Source organism: Nomascus leucogenys, chromosome 8 (assembly GCF_006542625.1).
Source record: "Nomascus leucogenys isolate Asia chromosome 8, Asia_NLE_v1, whole genome shotgun sequence".
Taxonomy (NCBI): Eukaryota; Metazoa; Chordata; class Mammalia; order Primates; family Hylobatidae; genus Nomascus; species Nomascus leucogenys.
In genome coordinates, this window is record NC_044388.1 from 66,326,210 (window position 1) to 66,347,273 (window position 21,064).

Below are 21,064 nucleotides of genomic sequence, written 5' to 3' on the forward strand. Positions count from 1 at the left end.
TGGTGAAACCGCGTCTCTACTAAATATACAAAAAAATTAGCCGGGCATGGTGGCACATGCCTGTAATCCCAGCTACTTGGGTGTCTGAGGCAGGAGAATTGCTTGAACCCAGGAGGCGGAGGTTTCAGTGAGCTGAGATTGCGCCATTGCACTCCAGCCTGGGCAACAAGAGCGAAACTCCGTCTCAAAAAAAAACAAAAACAAACACACACACACACACACACACACACACACACACACACACACACACACACACACAGAGCAGGGGATGCCCTGAAAGTTAGTGATAAGGAAAGGCATGGCAAATGAAACCTTTTTTCACATGACCCTCACAACAGCTACCACTTATGGCTTGAGGTGGTTCCCCTATTATCTCAAATCCTTAGAAAATCTTTGAAGACACCAATACCCTCCATTACACGTGAACAATTTGAAGCTTAATAAAAATCTGTTCAAGGATTTTGCAAGTAAGTGGCAGACCCAGATTCTGAAACCAAATCTTATTGACTTCAAAACCCATGTGGTATAATTGGAAAGAGTAGGTGTGAATTACATAGGAAAAGTAAAACTCCAGAGGAATTAAAGAAAATAAACTCAATGGAAGAAGGGGCCAGAAGCCCAACTGTCAGGTGTAGAGGGAGAAAACTTACCAGCATATTTTGTAGTGTTAGATTCATCCATGGACCAAAAGCAATAATCAAAGGCAAATACCTGAATGAAAGAACAAAATATTAAACTTAAAGATTAATTGACTTCTTATGAGTAAATCAGACTAAAAAAAATCACTGGTGAAGATGAGAAGGATGGCCACTACTGTCTGATTGAAAAAAATCACTACAGGTTTGGTGCTTTTGTTAACCATAAAATTTCTTATTTTCCTCTTTTTTGGGGGACAGGGTCACCCAGGCTGGAGTGCAGTTGAACTATCACAGCTCACTGCAGCCTCAAACTCCTGGGCTCAAGGGATCCTCCTGCCTCAGCCTCCTGAGTAGCTAGGACCACCAGTGCACGCCACCATACCAAGCAATTAAAAAAAAATTGTTGCAGACAGGAGGACTTGCCCTATTGCTCAGGCTGGTCTCGAACTCCTGGCCTCAAGTAATCCTCTCTCTTCTGCCTCCCAAAATGTACTGGGATTACAGGTGTGAGCCATTACGCCTGGCCCTATGATATTTCTTTTAGACTAAATATATGGTTAGCTTTCAGTATTAGAATAAGTTGTATATGAAAATTACTATTTATCTAGAATTCAAATAACCAGACATTTTAACCAGATATTTTTTTCCACAATACATCTGATGAGAAAAAACAAAAAACAAAAACAATGTCTTATCTCGCAAGTCCATGGTTTCAGGATCCACTGAACCTTCCAGGTCGATCTCCCTCAGCTTCTCAAAACTCAACTTTCATATAAAGCAGTTCCTTCTCCTAGCTTTCCATGATATCATCTCTAGCATACTGAAGCTCAAAATTCTCCATATTCCCATCCTGCACTCCTTTCCCCTTCTGTCTCAGCAGGGAATCTCCAGCAAAGTATTTTTTTTTTTTTTTTTTGGTGGTGGTTGGGGGGGTTCTTACTGTATTTTTAATATACATTTTCTCGAAAAGTAAAGATGTGAAGCAATTTTACAAGTTTAGTATTTGGCATGTCTTTTATATGTAAAAGTATCTCTTCATATTTTTTAAATTTTAATTTTTTTTGAGTTGGAGTCTCGCTTTGTTGCCCAGGCTGGAGTGCAGTGGTGCGATCTCAGCTCACTGCAACCTCTGCCTCCCGGGCTCAAGTAATTCTCCTGTCTCAGCCTCCTGGATAGCTGGGACTACAGGTGCTTGCCACCATGACTGTCTAATTTCATGTTTTATCTTTTTTTATTTTGCTATAAGTTACTGGGGTACAGGTGGTATTTGGTTACATGAGTTAGTTCTTTAGTGGTGATTTGTGAGATTTTGGTGCACCCATCACTTGAGCAGTGTACACTACATCATATTTGTAGTCTTTTATCCCTCGTCCCTCTCCCACTCTTCTCCTCAAATCCCCAAGGTCCACCGTATCATTCTTATGCCTTTCTGTCCTCATAGCTTAGCTCCCACATATCAGTGAGGACATATGACGTTTGGTTTTCCATTCCTGAGTTACTTCATTTAGAACAGTAGTCTCCAATCTCATGTAGGTCGCTGCAAGTGCCGTTAATTCATTCCTTTTTATGGCTAAGTAGTATTCCATCATACACACACACACACACCACGGTTCCTTTATCCACTTGTTGATTGATGGGCATTTGGGTTGGTTCCACGATTTTCCAATTGTGAATTGTGCCACTATAAACATGCATGTGCAAGTATCTTTTTCGTATAATGACTTATTTTCCTCTGGATAGATACCCAGGAGTGGGACTGTTGGATCAAATGGTAGTTCTACTTTTAGTTATTTAAGGAATCTCCACACTGTTTTCCATAGTGGTTGCACTAGTTTACATTTCTACTAGCAATGTAAAAGTGTTCCCTGTTCACCACATCCACACCAACAACTACTGGTATTAAATCATTAATTCACTTTTACATAATTAACTTTCTGTATAGCTACTGAACATCTACTATATACCAGGAATGGCTGGTGCCTCTTGGTGCTTCCTCTGTAAGGACTCCCATCAAACTGCTGTTTTTTCTTTTCCTTTTTTTTTTTTTTTTTTTGAGACAGAGTCTCACTCTGTCACCCAGGCTGCAGTGCAGTGGCATGATCTCAGCTCACTGCAGCCTTCGCCTCCCGGGTTCAAGCCATTCTCCTGCCTCAGCCTCCCAAGTAGCTGCGACTACAGGCACGCACCACTATGCCCAGCTAATTTTTGTATTTTTAGTAGAGACGAGGTCTCACCATGTTGGCCAGGGTGGACTCAAACTCCTGACCTCAAATATCTGCCTGCCTCAGCCTCCCAAAGTGCTGAGATTACAGGCACGAGCCACTGTGCCCGGCCCTAACTGCTGTTTTTCATGCCCATTACCACTTGTGTTCCAGCTGTTATTATCAAATGTGTAGAGCAATGTTCCCCAAAGTGTGTTCTAAGGAACCGGAGTTTCATGAGCTAATCCATGAAAAAAGATCAAATCATGTTGGAAGTCGTGCACGTTTTATCCTATTTGAGATTCTCAATGAAATTCTCAATATTAATGGCTCTGAAAAGTCTTCCAGAGACTTTTCAGAAACGAAGTCCAGGAAAGAAGCCTATTTGATTGTTTAACATTTTATTTCCCCAATTCGTTTTGGTGAAGAGACCCTTTTTGGAGTAACACCTATTAACATGCCTTGGAACTACTACTTCTCAGCATATCCCTTAGCAAATGCAGCCCAGGTGACTCAGTAGATACCTTCCTGGGCTCACTGCTATTGCCTTTTATCTCTTGCAGTCCAAATAGTAAATTACAAACCTCCCATGGGCTGGATCCTTTAATGCTTAATCACTTCCAAGAGATCTTAAGCACTAAGCATACAGAACCCATGCTCTTTGGCCTGGCATTTGAGACTAGCCACAATAGGCCCTCCCAGCCTATTAACCCCAAATTCCTCATGCTCCAGTGGAACTTGTCCTTACCTCAGAATTACTAAGTATAATTTCATCTCTGCCCTTGTTCTCTCCTTCATTTCCACCCTTCAAAATACATCATACCCCTTAAGGCCCAGTTTGATACATTTTTCCTCCCAGAAGCATTCTTGGTTAAATCCAAAGGAATCATCTTTTCTTTCTCTGAAACCTTACAACACTGTTTAGTCCTTTTTTATGGCTCCTATCTCAACTATTTTATTTTTCATTTATCATGTATATGATCTGTGTGAGAGACAGCATGCATGCATGCATGCATTCATTCATTCATTCATTCATTCAGAGACAGGGTCTCCCTCTGTTGCCCAGACTGGAGTGCACTGGCACTATCATGGCTCACTGCAGCCTCAATCAGCTCAATTGATCCTACCACCTCAGCCTCCTGAGTAGCTGGGACTACAGGCACATGCCACCGTGCCCAACTAATTTTTTTTTTTTTTTTTTTTTTTTTGTATTTTTAGTAGAGACAGGGTTTCACCGTGTTAGCCAGGATGGTATCGATCTCCTGACCTCGTGATCTGCCCACCTCGGCCTCCCAAAGTGCTGGGATTACAGGCATAATTTTTGTGTTTTTTGTAGAGATAGGGCTTCGCCATGTTGCCCAGACTGGTATCAAACTCTTGGGTTCAAGCAATCCTCCCACCTTGGCTTCCCAAAGTGCTGGGATTACAGGCATGAGCCACTGTGCCCGGACTGTATATATGTTTTATCTCCACTTGTAGACTAAGTTCCCTGAAAGCAGGATCCATATCGAATTCATCTTTGAAGCCTGCAATGTTTATAGTAGTCACTTTATAATTACTTATTGATGTACTTAATGGCATTAAGATCTTGCAGAGAAGCAGGCACTTTTTTACATTATAAAAGACTAGTAAGTTATATGCAATGTTCTCTCTCTCTTGCCAAAAAAATAAAAAAGACTAAGTTATGTCCTGAATAGTTTCAGCACTATATATACTTTATTTTAATGCTTTTAAAACCGATTTAGGTATATATGATGTACTCAACTTACATCATCAACCCGAGATCCAAATTCAATTTTGTTACTTAAACAAACATTCACTCTGGTTTTATAATAACCAAGTTTCAAATGAACAGTTATGAAACAATAGTTTCGGCCAAGAGAATGTGGAATATTTACTGCATTCAAGGGCTCTTCCAATGACTCTAGAGACCGACCACACAGGCGTAATCCAGTTAATCTTCCTGCCTCTGGGCAGGACTGAACTTCAACACTTCTAAGAGATGAAGATCTATCTTGTTTTTAAACGTTTCCAGAAAAGGAGATTTCACAAACTCCCTTTAATGGCATCTTATAATACTTGAAACTTTTATTCCCAGGACATTTTCCTTTTCTTTTGACCTAAGTCAACTCTCCTTACTTTAAACGGCCAAAAGAGGCTATTTTCCTTTTTTTTTGTGAAGTATCTATACCGCTCTCCTTCTTATATCCCGGGCACCGTGCCCAAGCTTGATCCACGGTTAATTTCAGTGACATGAGTCATCCTAAATATTAAGAAAAAAAAAACTCCTCCCACCAAGAACCTCTGGTTTTCAACCTCATTCTGTGCTGCTTTCAATAACTTTTGGTTTCTGCACTAAAAAAATTTGCAGTCAGTATCTACTGAGCATGACCTACAAATCAGGCCTAGTACTAGTCATCTAATTCATTAATTCACTTATCCATTCACAAATATTTATTGAGTATCTATTGTGTGCTAAGCGCTAGAATTATAGCAGTGAATAAACATGCAAAGACTCGTGGAGCTCATGAGTATCCTATTACTTGCATTATCTGTAGTAACACTTATATTATTCATGTCCCTTATGAAGCTCCCAGTGGGGTGAAGGGAGAGAAGCAATATGCAAGCAAACAATAAACACATATGGCGCCAGGAGGTAATCAGTGACACAAAAATGTAACAGCATGGGGGCACTGGAGAAAACTGGAGCAGGTCCTATGAAAGTTTGTGGAAAAGTACAATAGCCAGATGGAATAGCAGGTGCAAAGGCACTGGGGCAGAGAGCGCCTGTGTGTTCAAGGACTGTGTTTTGAACACAGTTATTGTTGTATATAGTGGAATAATCATTTATTCACTTCTTCAGTTATTGCTATATGTAGTGGAATAATCATTTATTTTCTATATGTTAATTTTTCATGCCTACCTCTAACTTTTTTAATTTTTGTTTTTGTTATAGAGACAGGGTCACCTTGTGTTGCCAAGGCTAGTCTTAACTTCTGGGCTCAAGCGATCCTCCTGTCTTGGCTTCCCAAAGTGTGGTATTACAGGCGTGAGCCACTGCATCCAGGTCAAACTTAATTTAACAATTTGCTATTCTTCAAATAAAGTAAGAAAGCTAGAGATTTACATTCATAGTAATGCTACTTAAAATAAAATGAAATCTACCCCAAATTTTGAGGGTCTACCTGTAAGAATTATTCCAAAGTCTGTGAAAACTTCTAACAATCAAAGAGTTAATCATTTAGAGTTGTTTTTGCTAATAAAAGGGCACATGACACAATTTTCATTTTAAGCATTTGCCCCCTAGAATTCAGACAAATATTAAAACCCTGCAGATGAAAAAAGAGTCCTGACAATACTGATAGATACAACTGTTCTTTGCTTGCTAAATAGCAGCACCCTTTGAACTGCATTATGTTTTGAATTTCAAAATCCTTGATCACAGGCATTTTAGAATGGTGATACCTCAAACCAGTCATAGAGTATAGGTTGTTATTTTACTAAACATTTACTAAAGAAAGCTGAAGTCCAGAAATCTACATGATTTCTCTAAAACTCAAAGCAAGTGAATAGAAAAATTTTTGTTATTTTTTTTTTCTCAGCTGGAAGTGATCTCCCAATCCCCTTTCCCTCCTATGAAATTTTACAGCAGTTTGTAGCTCCCATGACAGTGATTCACATACAGTCCTGTTTTATGCCTTGGTTCTTCTGTGTGGGTCTTACTTCCAAATCTAAATGGTGAGCTCCATGGCAGCAGGGACTATGTTCCATGCACCCCATAGTGCCTGTTTCAGTATCTCATACAGGGCAGGCACTGTATGTAATATTTTTTCAATTAATAAACATATTACCAGGGGAAGGAGTTGGAACACAGACAAGAGCATGGAGTGGATGTAAGAACTATTATGAGTAAGCAGAGATTCAAGCTGCAGGATATATTTTTAGACGTTTCATTACTTTCACATGCATGGTTTGGGGGAACTTGGTTCCTGCAATGGTCAAATAAGGATTCGGTCACTAGATGAGCACTGGGGTCCCCTTCAGCATCATTATTCCATGGTTTAGGTGGATAAACAAGCAAGAGTATATCACGCACAATTTGCAGTCTGCACAGAAATTAGAACATTTATTTGTTTGACTGTCACTAGAAAAATTATGGCCGTTACTAACGCAGTTTTAAAGATATTTAAAATAATACCTTTGTCATGTCCTTGACATTTCCCTTGCAATCTTGTTAGTTCCATAAACTATTTACAAACTATTACCCTTCATTTCATGCCAAAATGTAATTATATGAATAACACAAGGTTTGTTACAAAAGGAGACATGCTTTTCTTAGGTCTTTACAGTAGTTTTGATTTTCCCATACAAAATACATTGACATTTCAAAAGGGAGAAAACCAATTTCTCAAGACTTATTCCTTGGAAACTGACTACTTTGTTTTTTTCTGATTTTTTTAAAACTTTATTTTAGAGACAGGGTCTTGCTCTGTCACCTAGGCTGGGATGCAGTGGCATGGTCATAGCTCACTGCAGCCTCAACCTCCCAGCTCAAGCGATCCTCTCAAGAGTAGCTGGGACTACAGGTGCATGCCACCATGCCCAGCTAATTGTTATTTTTTGTAGAAATGGGGGCTCGCTGTGTTGCCCAAGCTAGTCTCGAATTCCCCTGGCCTCAAGTGATCTTCCTGCTTTGGCTTCCCAAAGTGCTGGAATCATAGTTATGAACCACCATGGCTGGCCAGAAACTGATGACTCTGAAGAAAAATAAAGTCTTATTTTTTGCAAACCCACCGTATTATACTAGAAAAATGTTATTTAAGACTTCTAATTGGGCCGGGCTCAGTGGCTCACACCTGTAATCCCAGCACTTTGGGAGGCCAAGGCGGGCGGATCACCTGAGGTCAGGAGTTCAAGACCAGCCTGACCAACATGGTGAAGCCCCATCTCTACTAAAGATACAAAAAATTAGCCAGGCATGGTGGCACGCACCTGTAATCCCAGCTACTTAGGAGGCTGAGGCAGGAGAATCATTTGAACCCAGGAGGCGGAGGTTGCAGTGAGACAAGATCGCACCATTGCACGCCAGCCTAGGTGACCGGGTGAGACTCTGTCTCAAAAAAAAAAAAAAAAAAAAAAAAAAGGTATTGCTCTGTTTTCCAGGCCAGAGACTGCAGTGGGGTTTGGGGCAATCATAGCTCACTGTAACCTCAAACTCCTGGGCTCAAGCAGCCTCCCGAGTAGCTAGGACTACAGGCACACGCCACCATACTTGTCTAATTTTGCTTTTGTTGTTGTTGTTGTTGTTGCAAAGATGGGGTCTTGCAATGTTGCCCAAATTAGTATCGAATTCCTGACCCCAAGCAATTCTCCCACCTTGACCTCCCAAAGTGCTGAGCCACTGTACCTCACCCAGCAGACTTCTTAATGCATACAACTGAGTAAAACAACAAAATGCCAACGAAGTATAAATTTTACATTTTATCAATAAAAACCAACATTGTGAGAACATTTTTTTTGTAAAGGCATTCATACCTTTTCAACTGAAAAAACAGCCAAAAGCATAGATGTTTTGTAGTCGTTTTTGAAGTCTAAAAGCTATTGCCTTCACTGTTTTCAACAAAATTTGACTCCACCTTCTCAGAATCCCACTCCTTCCTCTTAGTTTGCAACTTATAAAACTCATACCAGGATTTAATTCCCTGCAGCTTGCGGTACATCTGCTCCACCTTTATCAGGCTCTTAAAAATGTTAGCTTTGCATTTTTGTGAACCACTGAACATCTAATAAAGTTACTAAAGCTGTTTTTAATAAGGCAAATGTGTTGAATGATATATATGATCTGAGGTAATGAAGTTCCATGACTTACAAATAAGATGTAGTACAGTTAAATTCCACTCTTATTTAAAAGTCATCTCTGATGGCATTTCAGCAAAATTCAATTTACAGTTAAAAAAAAAAAAAAAAAAAAAAAAAGGCCGGGCGCAGTGGCTCATGAGGTCAGGAGATCGAGACCATCCTGGCCAACACATGGTGAAACCCCGTCTCTACTAAATATACAAAAATTAGCTGGGCATGGCAGTGCACGCCTGTAATCCCAGCTACTCAGGAGGCTGAGGCAGGAGAATCGCTTGAACTCAAGAGGCGGAGGTTGCAGTGAGCTGAGATTGCGCCACTGCACTCCAGCCTGGCGACAGAGCTAGACTGTGTCTCAAAAAAAAGCAGCAGCAATGGCCAGGCACAGTGGCTCACAGTTGTAATCCTAGCACTTTGGGAGGTGGAGGCAGGCAGATTACTTGAGATCAGGAGTTTGAGACCATCCTGGCCAACATGGTGAAACCTTGTCTCTACTGAAAATACAAAAATTAGCTGGGTATGGTGGCATGTGCCTGTTATTCCAGCTACTCGGGAGGCTGAGGCATGAGAATTGCTTGAACCCGGGAGACGGAGGTTGCAGTGAGCCGAGATTGTGCCACTGCACTCCAGCCTGGGCAACAGAGCAAGATTCTGTCTCAAAAAAATAAAAAAAGAAGCAAGATCTTCTATGTTCCTTGGAGACCCAGAAGGCATCCGTGTTTTAAGATATGTAATCTGTAACCATTTTTCTGATCCATAAAAACGAGAAGTGAAGGTGCTTTCAACTGCATTATCTCTGTATCCTTTCATTTGTCCTTTGCAAGTTGTGTGCTTTCACTAATATGTTCTCCAACTGCAAAATGGTCAGTCTGGAAAGCAATAAACTAACACCCACTTGTTATCTTTTTCACTTTTAGGGGCTATAGGGAACTCAAGTATGTACTAGGCATGTTTGTATCCTCCTGCTTACAATCTAGTTAAAAAGGCAAAACACAAAACAAGTATTCTTTTTCTAAGAAAAGTAATTTTTTCCCTAAAATCATTTTAATACCTCTCAGAAACCCTCCTCAGACACAAAGTGATTAATATTTATTATGTCAAGATAATTTAATTTTATGTAAAGAAATATTTCTGGACATATACATTAGATTTTTGCAAAGTGAGCCAAAACTTACGCCCTTTTAATTTGTTTCCTTTTAATGTCATCTCAAACGTCACTCTTTTATAAATTTTCTTTTTTTTTTTTAGATGGAGTCTTGCTCTGTTGCCCAGGCTGGAGCACAGTGGCATGATCTCAGCGCAGCGCAACCTCTGCCTCCCAGGTTCGAGCAATTCCCTTGCCTCAGCCTCCTGAGTAGCTGGGACTACAGGTGCCCACTACCATGCCTGGCTAATTTTTGTATCTTTAGTAGAGATGGGGTTTCACCATGTTGGCCATGCTGGTCTTGAACTTCTGACCTCAAGTGATTTGCCTGCCTCAGCCTCCCAAAGTGCTGGGATTAAAGGCGTGCGTCACCGCACCCGGCCTCCTTCTAAAACTTTTAAGGATACTATTTCTCATTATCTTGAATTTCCATATCTGTCTAATCAGATTCTGTATGTGTGTATATATATATGTATACATCTATTTATATACAATTCCCTTTGTTCTGCTACAATATTAATTCTTAGAAGATAAAGCCTTGGTTTCCCTAATCTTTTCATTACCAAACAAAAATACTCTGCAAATTTACATTTTAAAGCAACTTTTGCTGGGCATGGTGGCTCACGCCTATAATCCCAGTGTTTTGAAAGGCTGAGACTGAAGGATTGCTTGAAGCCAAGAGTTCAAGACCAGCCTGGGCAACATAGTCTATACAAAAAATAACATTAGCCAGCTGCAGGAGCATGTGCCCGTAGTCCCAGATACTCAGGAGGCTGAAGCAAGAGGACTGCTTGAGCCCAGAAGTTTAAGGCTGCAGTGAGCTGTGATCATGTCACTGCACTCCAGCCTGGGTAACAGAGCAAGACTGTCTCTAAAAAATAAAATAAAAATAATAATAAAAAAAAATAAGGCAACTTCCTGGTGAACTACCTCTTAAACAATCATGTAAATCTTTGTTTTCACATGTGATGTCTGCTTAAAATAGCACAGATCAGTCAGTGTAAATCCTTCAGTGGCACGGCCAGGATAGCAGCACCCCAACGATATTTTGCCAAAGCCTCCATTTTTACTTCAACTGCCACAGTAACAGACTGGTGTCACCCTACAGGCATTATTTTTGTGTTTACTGGATTCCCACTGCTTTCCCAAAAAGACACAAGAAATGATCGTATTCATCTGTATATTACGTCACTGGTCAGCTAACTTCTCAGCTCTGAGAGATTCCACTAAATTCCAATTTAGGATTGTGGTAACATAAACGGAATACCTACTAAGATAATGCTTGGCACACAGTGTAACTCAGTCTATGGCAGCTACTGTTATCAATATTATCATTATGTACTGATGGACTTCGCTCCCCCATTAATAGCACAGCTACTGCTGTAGAGCGTTTGTTATGTACCAGGCACCAACCTAAATACTTTATATTCTCACCAAGCTGGAAGGTTTTCTGAGCCGGGGACTGTGCTAACTCACCTTTATTCTCTCTAGGTACAGGATAGTGTAGATAGGTACTCAGTATTTGCTGAATTAAATAGAGAAGTGAAAAGGCAAAAAAGGCCATGTGTGTGAGAGTTGCTACAGACTGTTTGGTTCTGTGTCAAAAATATCAATGCAAAACACACTACTTCCTAGCACCCAAATCTAAAATCAAAAGGGCTTCCCTTGGGGAAAAAAGTCTGCTCTATGTGGACTTGCTTTGCTTTGTATGAAGGAGTGTGTCCTCTTCTCTACACTGCCTTCTTCCTCTCTTTGTACAATTAATCTGCTGTTCACATCTGCAGACCCAGCTGCCATTAACAGCCTGTTCTGCCACTATCTACTTTGAAAACTGAGCCCCGGAGCTCTCTGAAAAGCCCCATTTCTCCAGTTTTAGGAACATTAGCTTGCCAATGTCCTGTTTTGTGGTTACTTTTCAACTTTGTCAATTTGAAAGATTACAATTAATATGAAAGTGACACTTCAAATTTGTTCACATTTCACCACACCATGTTATGAGCACTGAGTCATACCAAGTAAAAGTTCTAGATTTCATTTCATGTTCAAATTTTTCTTTTAATGCCACGTTTCAACGCTTTTCTCTTTTTCATCTTTCTCCTAATATCAAAGTTGTGAAGATTTATTAAAAAAAAAAAAAAAAAAAAAAAAAAAAAAAAAAAAAGGAAGAGTTAAACTTCATTCATCTCAGAGGAACTGGACTGAAATTGAAAGGAAACCCCAGCACCAAGAGCCTGTGTGATCACAAAACTGCCTTCACTACTGCTTTTCTAAAAGCAGCTCTGCCAGCAGGAACTCCAGCCTGTATCTGAACACATCTCCTAAGGAATGCTAGAGTCATCACCCTTATTACTGGTGAGTTTTCTTGACAGATCTACCTTCCCATTTAAACATATGTCAAGTAACAGCCGTCTTTTGGCAATGTAATTAATCATTTCCTTTACATATGCCTATAGATACATACCAAATAATGTCTTGCATTACACAGTCAGCATTGATTGATTGTGAAGATGTGAAAGCCTCTTAAAGATTCAAAGCCAACAGCATTTGCTGCACATCTATAACGCATTGTCCCTGATCTCAGGGAATGCACAGCCTGTTCTAGAAAACAACTATCTTTGGAAAATACTACTCTGCATTGCAGTTCAAATTTCTATGGATGCAAGGAGAAGGTATCTCTACAAAGAGCTAATTCATGCTTTCATTCATTTAATGAATAAATCTGAAAACAGGAAATCATCCTCTCAAAACCCAGACCAATATTATAACAGCACAGAGCTTCCATTTAACACTGCACACATAAACTAGTGGTGCATAAGCAATGAAGCACTAATTCAATTCTAACTCTTTCAAATACTCTACTCATTTCATATTTAATCCTTCATCGTTCACTTTCAAAATCCGCTTCACTGGTTGCTGAGGGGTGGGGGTGGGGGTGTCACAAATGTACAATCTGTGGCATTTCCAGTTCTTTCATATCCTGATCACTTCTCAAAAAACCTGGCCACCCAAATAACTTCTCCAACAGCACATTCAAAGGTGATGTGGATATTTTCAAACATAGAATACTTCTTCTTCAATAAAAACAGTCCAAAAGATAAGTTGCAAATGTCTAAGCATCTGCTATCAGATCCTATCTGATATCTCTGATAAATGATTATTGTTACTCATAAAAATGAGAAGAAAAATAAAACCTAGATTAAATCGAGTCATGCTAACATCACCCACCATGAGCAATCTCTGGGTCTGGTTCAGAACTTCTGGACCAAGACCTCATTTCATGTGCCTATCTCTCCAGTCCCCTCTGCCTCACTGCACCATGCCAGGTGCATACAGCCACAGAGAGGAGAATGCTAGGCTGACTCCATGGCCCCAGGTCACCAAAGCTAAAGGACCTGAGGCAGTCCAGGGGTTGCAAACATTTACTCCCAGTTAAGTCACGCTGGAAAGGACTGATGAAGAGTTCACACTGCTGGGGCTGACTCAGGCCAAGTGGGAGCCAAGAGACTCCCTGGTCCAGAAGGCTTTCACTGTTCTAGACAGGGAGATGGATCAACACCAAGAGACAAGGGAGATGGATATCTCTTCTTCTTGGGGCCTATATTCCATGTGACCTGGTACTCTGTTGGCGGTACTGTAGACATCTAAAGGCACAGAGTTCCAGTGAGAATATTTGGTTCTGAACAAAGCCGGGCAGAAGGAAAGGGGAGAGTAGAACCTGCATGAATTTCAAGATAGAAACACACAGCACTTCACTTGAACCCGGCAGGTGGAGGTTGCAGTGAGCTAAGATCATGCCACTGCACTCCAGCCTGGGCAACAAGGGCAAAACTCCATCTCAAAACAACAACAACAACAACTAACAACCACCACCACCAGCACCACCACCCTATGTTTCTGAGGATTGTTTTGTTGTTGTTGTTGTTTAAAAGAAAAAAAAAAGCCTTGGGTAATTTTTAGAAATATGATTTATAATGACAAAGTTTGGTATATTGCATTACTGTTCCAAATGACTCCTGGCTCTTCTGGTAAGGGAATTACACATCCCTGCCTATTGCCACATGACATGCAGTGCCTGTAGTAGGAAGGAATACAATTCCTGACCATACTGACATCAGGCTTAGCTGTGTGACTTGCTTTGGCCAATTAAGTATGAACAAAGTGACATATGCCAGTCTGGGCAACAGCTTTAAGAAGCCACTGCACAGTTCTCTTTCTTTTGTTCCCCTGTGTCACAGTATTAGCAAGTCCCAGATAGGGGTTGTTCCTTCAATCTGGAGCCCAGATTGAAGTCATATGGTATACGGCCACAGGGAACCTCGGCTGACATGTAACATCAGAGAAATATATTTTTGTTGTTTCTAGCCATTGAACATTTAAGGTTGTTACTGTTGCATCACCGAGCATAAGCAGACTCACACACAAAGCAGTTCCTTTAAAATGAACCTAGATTATTGTCTACCCTACATTCTATACTTATCATTTATCTTCTATCTTGCAGCCGTATGAATTTCTTGCAAGTACAGTTCTGATCATGTAGCTTTTCTATATAAAGATCCTAAATGATCTTCATAGCCTACCAGATTAAGTCCAGACTCCCAATGCTCTATAAACTACACTCTCCCAGTTTTTTAAAATACGATCTTCCTTTCATGTACTCTACACTTTAATCAGAATGTGCAACTTATTTCCTAATACATCAATTACTTTCTTGTTTGTCTTCCTTTACATACATCTTGATTCTTTTTTTGAGTCAGATTCTCGCTTTTGTTGCCCAGGCTAGAGTGTGGTGGCAGGATCTTGGCTCACTGCAACCTCTGCCTCCCAGGTTCAAGCAATTCTCCTGCCTCAGCCTCCCGAGTAGCTGGGATTAGAGGCACCCACCACCATGCCCAGCTATTTTTTTTTTTTTGTATTTTTAGTAGAGACGGGGTTTTGCCATGTTGGCCAGGCTGGTCTCGAACTCCTGACCTCAGGTGATCCGTCTGCCTCAGCCTCCCAAAGTGCTAGGATTATAGGTGTGAGCCACTGGGCCCAGCCCCTACATCTTGATTCTTATCCTAAATTTCTGCACTTTGACACCCTATCCATACTTGCAGGCCTCCTGAAGCTCCATGTTTAGCTATGAAGCCTTCTTCCTTGGAAGACACAAGACCCAAAGTACTGAAGTAGTAAATGATGATGTTACCATAAACTATTTTCCACTACTTAGATTATAGTATATCTAATCTTCCTTATCATGTTATGAATTCTAGAAAACAAAAACTACTAGTTTAGTCACTCTTGAGCCCCACAAACTCCTCACACAATACTTTTCACAGAAAGTTTTCATTTAATGTTTGCCAAATTGATACATTTTGAATGGATAAGTAGAAACAATTCCCAGGAAAAATGCATAGTGAGAAGGTTATGCTGTCATTGAGTTCACACAGCTGCAACACTCCTGGACCCAGATATAAAAGTAAAAATGTAAAAGATCAAGGTAGGTCTGCTGCATTTGACTGGGTAATGAAACAAGCAAAAGCCTTAGGAAGCACACTGGTGTTCGGTACTAAGCCATGGGTTTGATCTGAAACAGAGCTGTCCAATGGAAATACAATGCTAGCCATATAAATAATTTAAAATTTTTTGTAGACACATTGAAAAGTAAAAAGAGGACAACCATGGCGGCTTATGCCTGTAATCCCAGCACTTTGGGAGGCCTAAGCGGGCAGATCACTTGAGGCCAGGAGTTCAAGACCAGCTTGGCCAACATGGTGAAACCCTGTCTCTACCAAAAAAATACAAAAATTAGCTGGGCGTGGTGGCACATGCCTGTAGTCCCAGCTACTTGGAAGGCTGAGGTGAGAGAATTGCTTGAACCCAGGAGGTGGAGGTTGCAGTGAGCCGAGACTGTGCCACTGCACTCCAGCCTGGGTGACAGAGTGAGACCCTATCTCAAAAAAACAAAAAAGTAAAAAGAGATGAAATAATTTAATATAAAAATAGTAATATATTTAACCAAATATATAAAAATCTTACATTCTTTTTCTTTCTTGTACCAAGTCTTCTAAATCTAGCTATATTTTGTACTTACATCTCAAGCAACACCAGTCACATATCATATGTTCATAAACCACTTGTGGCTAAACGGCTACTGTACTAAATAGTACAGGTCTAGAACTCACCTCATTGAGGCCAAATGCTTAGTAGCAAAACAGTAGAGGCAACAGAAAATGAAGGCAGTCACAGATTGTGAAGCTAGACTAAATAAAGTTGCATTTGAGATGGCGTAAGCTGTACCTAATAAGGCTTCCCCCTTACTTTTTCTGAGCAATTTTTATAAAGGCAGGTTTTTGGTATGTATCTGTGTGCTTCTTCAAATGATTCAGTTTCAAAAAGTAACAATTTTGTTTTGTTATAATGTAGTCAATTTCTTCAGCTTACAATTTTGCCAAAAATTTATAAACATAGAAGTGAGATCAAACACCTTGAAGTTCAGCAACCTAACTCATAAATAAAACAAAAAACATTGAAAGTGAATTTAATTCACAAGCTCTAACACTCAAATAAATCATATATGAAATTATAAGATACTAAACAAAAAAATTGTTGAGTTTAAAATGAGCAAACCGAGTAAAAAAGAGTATGATCCCACACAAAGTGATTTTTCAGTTATTTATATGTTTTCCCCGAGATTCTTCCTTCTTACTCTTTCCTTACATCTTGGCACATAAAATCCAATACATAGAAAAACTCATTTACAATCATATGGTGTCAGAGAAAATACACTTGTCCCTCTGTATCCTTGGAGACTGGTTCCAGGAGCCCCTGAGGATACCAAAATCCACAGATGCTGAGATCATCCTGGACTGTACCTGAATGGCAATCAGGAGGCCTAGACTGGAGCCAAGCTCTCCCCCTGGATGGCTTTAGCCAATTAAGCATCAGTCTCCTTGGTCTTGAATAAAAAGATTTAAATGGTCTAAGTTTAAAAATCTCTTCTAGCACCAGGCATTGTGGCTCACTCTAGCACTTTGGGAGGCCAAGGCAGGCAGATAACCTCAGGTCGAGAGTTCGAGACCAGCCTGACCAATATGGAGAAACCCTGTCTTTACTAAAAACACAAAATTAGCCAGGCGTGGTGACACATGCCAGTAATCCCAGCTACTCAGGAGGCTGAGGCAGGAGAATTTCTTGAACTTGGGAGGTGGAGGTTGCAGTGAGCCAAGATCGCACCATTGCATTCCAGCCTGGCCAACAAGAGTGAAACTCTGTCTCAAAAAAAAAAAAAAATCTCTTCTAGTTATGTAGTGCTAACTTGGGACATAGAAGGTTCTCAATAAATATTGAGGGACAGAAGAAGAAAATGAAAAAAAGGAGGAAGAATTCTTTTTTTATTCCTGTGTGTGTTTCAATGTGGCTCCTCAGGAAGGAAAGAAACTTGTCCCAGATAAGACAAAACCGTGACAAGCGAGGGGTCTTGGAACATGCCAGACATTCTGGGGCCACCTGGGAATGCAGAAACTGGGCTTCTGCAGACAAAGCTGCTTTGACTGAGGACACTTCCCTGTACCTATAGAGCATACGTAATGGCATAATTAGGTAGTGATCCTCCACACAAGTGTCTTCTTCCTCTGCACCACCTCCTGCCAAAATCCAAAGTTAATCAGAAGGTGGCTAAACCTACAAGCACTTTCCCCCTTCTTCTTCTTCTTTTTTTTTTTTTCTCAAAGAGACAAGCTCTTGCTGTCACCCAGGCTAGAGTGCAGTGGCAAGATCATACCTCACTGAAGCCACAGACTCCTGGGCTCAAGCGATCTTCCCACCTCAGCCTCCCAAGCAGCTAGGACTACAGGGACATGCTACTATGCCCAGCTAATAATAATAACAATAATAATGTTATTATTATTATTGTTATTGTTATTTTAAAGACAAGGTCTCCTTATGTTGCCCAGGCTGGTCTCAAACTCCTGGCCTCAAGCAATCCTCCTGCCTCAGCCTCCCAAAGTGCTGTGATTACAGGCATGAGCTACCACACCCAGCCGAATTTCCCTCATTTACACCTATCTGCAATACTTCTCAGACAAAAACCTCAGACTCAAAACTACAGTCACACTGAGAAGGAAAGACACTCCAATCCTACAAATTATGAGACAAAGCCTCTTTTTTCCCCCTGTAAACTACAGAGAGGTAAGAAGCAGATGTCTCATATTTGCCCAAAAGCTTGCTTTTCTGTTTAAAAGAAACAAAACACGCTTCCATAAATACTATATCATAATACATGACTGGGTAAAAGTACTAAAAGGTATGCATGAGGCTTATGCTGAAATAAATGTTTCTCCACTCAGGAGTGCATATTTACAAAATGTAACATTTATCGAAGAGAAAAATCCAAAGATACGGTACAAAGCAATTTATAAAGACAGAAACTTATATACATTTCCCTTGTATTCTGATATGCTAAATTACACATGCTATATAAAAAAATTTAAATCTAACTTTTAAAACTCAGCAGGAAGAATATCTTCATCTTCTCCTTGCCCTAACACAACACTTAGAAAAAATAACTTTTAGGAGTTAGGAACAAAAGAAACCCAATTGGGGAGGCCGAGGAAGGAGGATAGCTTGAAGCCAGGAGTTTGAGACCAGCCTGAGCAACAGAGACCTCATCTTTACAAAGAATTTAAAAATTAGAGGCTGGGAATGGTGGCTCACGCCTGTAATCCCAGCACTTTGGGAGGCCGAGGTGGGTGGATCACGAAGTCATGAGATCGACACCATCCTGGCTAACACGGTGAAACCCCGTCTCTACTAAAAATACAAAAAACTAGCCGGGTGTGGTGGTGGGCGCTTGTAGTCCCAGCTACTCGGGAGGCTGAGGTGGGAGGATGGCGTGAACCCAGGAGACAGAGCTTGCAGTGAGCCGAGATCACGCCACTGCACTCCAGTCTGGGCAACAGAGCAAGACTCCATCTCAAAAAAAAAAAAAATTAGCCAAGTGTAGTGGCTCATGTCTCTAGTCTCAGCTACTTGGGAGGCTGAGGCAGGAGGATCACTTGAGCCCAGGAGTTTGAGGCTGGAGTTCGAGGATGCAGTGAGCTATGATTGTGCCACTGTACTCCAGCCTGGGTGAGACCCTGTCTCTTAAAAAAAGAAAGACACCCAATCTGGGGAGAACAAGTGTATGAATTCTCAACCCCACCACCAGCAGCACCATTCATGAATCCATGGCTTTTCTTAATTTTCATTGGTTCTTCCTCCTCTTTTCATTCTCTAAAGCAGAGAGAGTCCCAAGGTGCTATCCTCTATTCTCTCATGTCTTCTATTCCACTTAATCCTGTTTTCCTTGACAAGAGATAACTCTTCCTCCACTTCCTACTCTCTTCACCCCAATAATTTACCTGATCTTTCTAAGGCAGAGTCTGCAAATTTGTATCACCTGCTAAACATCCTATCAGATGGCTGCCATTATTTCCAACTCAGCCCACTCTAGAATGTAATCAACTTCCCACTGAACCAAACTAGTTCTTCCTTCTTTAGCTTCTGCTGATTTTTCATTCACGCAGTTTCAAACCCCAGAGACATCTCTGACTCTTGCTGTACTGTCTTCTCCTATATGCTGTTAGCATCAAAGTCCTGGTTACTTTATTTCTGTAATGTTTTCATAATTCTTCCCTTCCTCTTTCCTACTCTAATGGGCACTGCTCCTGTGCAAACCCTTATTTCCTTTTTTTCTGATATATTTTACTGAATACTACCATTAGCCTCCCTACTGATCAAGCTTTGTTCAAAACAGGCAATACAGACATTGAAGGAAGGTATCAAGGTCCAACCCTGACATCAAGGCCTGCCACAGCTGGGTGAGACATCACTGTGCAGTGATAAGAGTGTCTTTTGTATGCTAATGAGATGACTGGTGGCTGGGTTCCCTAGGTGACTTCAAGATAGGGCTGGTTACCAGAAAGACCAAGGCAGGATTAGAGGGTTGGGACATTTAGCCCCATTCTTGACTTCTGGGAGGGGAGAGACACTAGAGACTGAGTTCAATGGATTCAATCAATTATGCCTATGTGATGGAGCCTCCATAAACATCCCTAAACTACAAGGATGGGAGAGCATCTGGGTTGCTGAACACAAGCAGTACACACAGAAAGGGCAGAGAGGCTTCATGCTGCCTTGCCCTGTGCATTGCTGCCATCTGACTCTTCCTGAGTCTTATCATTTATCATAAGCTGGCAATATTATGTAAAGGGTGTTCCTGAGTTCTGTGAGTCATTCTAGCAAATTATGGAACCTGAGGAGGGGGACATGGGAACTCTTGATTTATAGCCGGTAGGTCAGAAGTATAGGTGGCAACCTGGGACTTGTGAATGGCATCTAAGGTAGAGGCAGCCTTGTGGGACTGAGCCCTTAACCTGTAGGTCTGTGCTAACTCCAGGTAACATGCCAGAATTGAACTACATAGTAGGGCACTCAGTTGATTCTGGAGAACTGAAGAATTTACTGGTGCTGGGGAAAACATCATATATTTGGTGTCGGGAGTGCTGTGGGTAAATACAGTTCAGTCACCCAAGATTCCTCTTCATGTACCTTTAGTCCAACTCTACACTTTGCCCTTACCTAAGCACAGTTGACACTTTCCTAATTCTATGTCTTGGCACATCTGTCTACAATCAAATAACCAAATATGGGCTTTTAGAAGCTCTGCCTGTTTTTCACTCAATGTATCCCAAGTATTTAATGTTTTTGATGTTTTGATGGTTAAAAATTTTATTTTTGAATTGTTTATTGATAGTATAAAGAAATATATTTTGACCTTTTTTTCTGCCACCTTGCAGGAGCTTGTTTGCATATTTCTTAAGGTTTTCCAAGTATACAACCTTATTGTACCTTATTGTAAATATACTTTTGCTACTTCCTTTCCAACTTGAATTTCCTTTACTTCTTTTCTTGCTTAACTGCACTGCCTAGGACCCCCTGTCAATGTACAATATAAGTGGTTAGATCAATATCCTGCCTTATTCCCCATTTTAGGTAGAAAGTATTCAGTCTTTTACTATTACATAGGATGTCAGATGTAGATTTCTCACAGGCCTTTTATCATATTGAGGTTTCTGTCTACTGTTAGCTTGCTACAAGTTTGTATCATAAGTTCATATATAAATATTGAATTCCATCAAATGCTTTTTTTCCTGTATCTTTTTTTTTTGAGACGGAGTCTTGCTTTGTCGCCCATGCTGGAGTGC

At 40.6% G+C, this 21,064-nt stretch overlaps 1 protein-coding gene across 7 annotated transcripts in view; it reads right to left on the minus strand.

The window, feature by feature from the left end:
- KIF13A (kinesin family member 13A) overlaps positions 1 to 21,064 on the minus strand; it is a 235,139-nt gene that overhangs the window by 112,817 nt on the left and 101,258 nt on the right. For 6 of the 7 annotated variants that reach the window (XM_030817363.1, XM_030817358.1, XM_030817362.1 and 3 more), the window contains exon 4: positions 651 to 711. The exons of the other annotated variant lie outside the window; for it this stretch is intronic. In XM_030817363.1, coding sequence (XP_030673223.1) covers positions 651 to 711 — 61 coding nt within the window. The remainder of the gene's footprint in view (positions 1 to 650; positions 712 to 21,064) is intronic. 7 annotated transcript variants of the gene reach the window in all.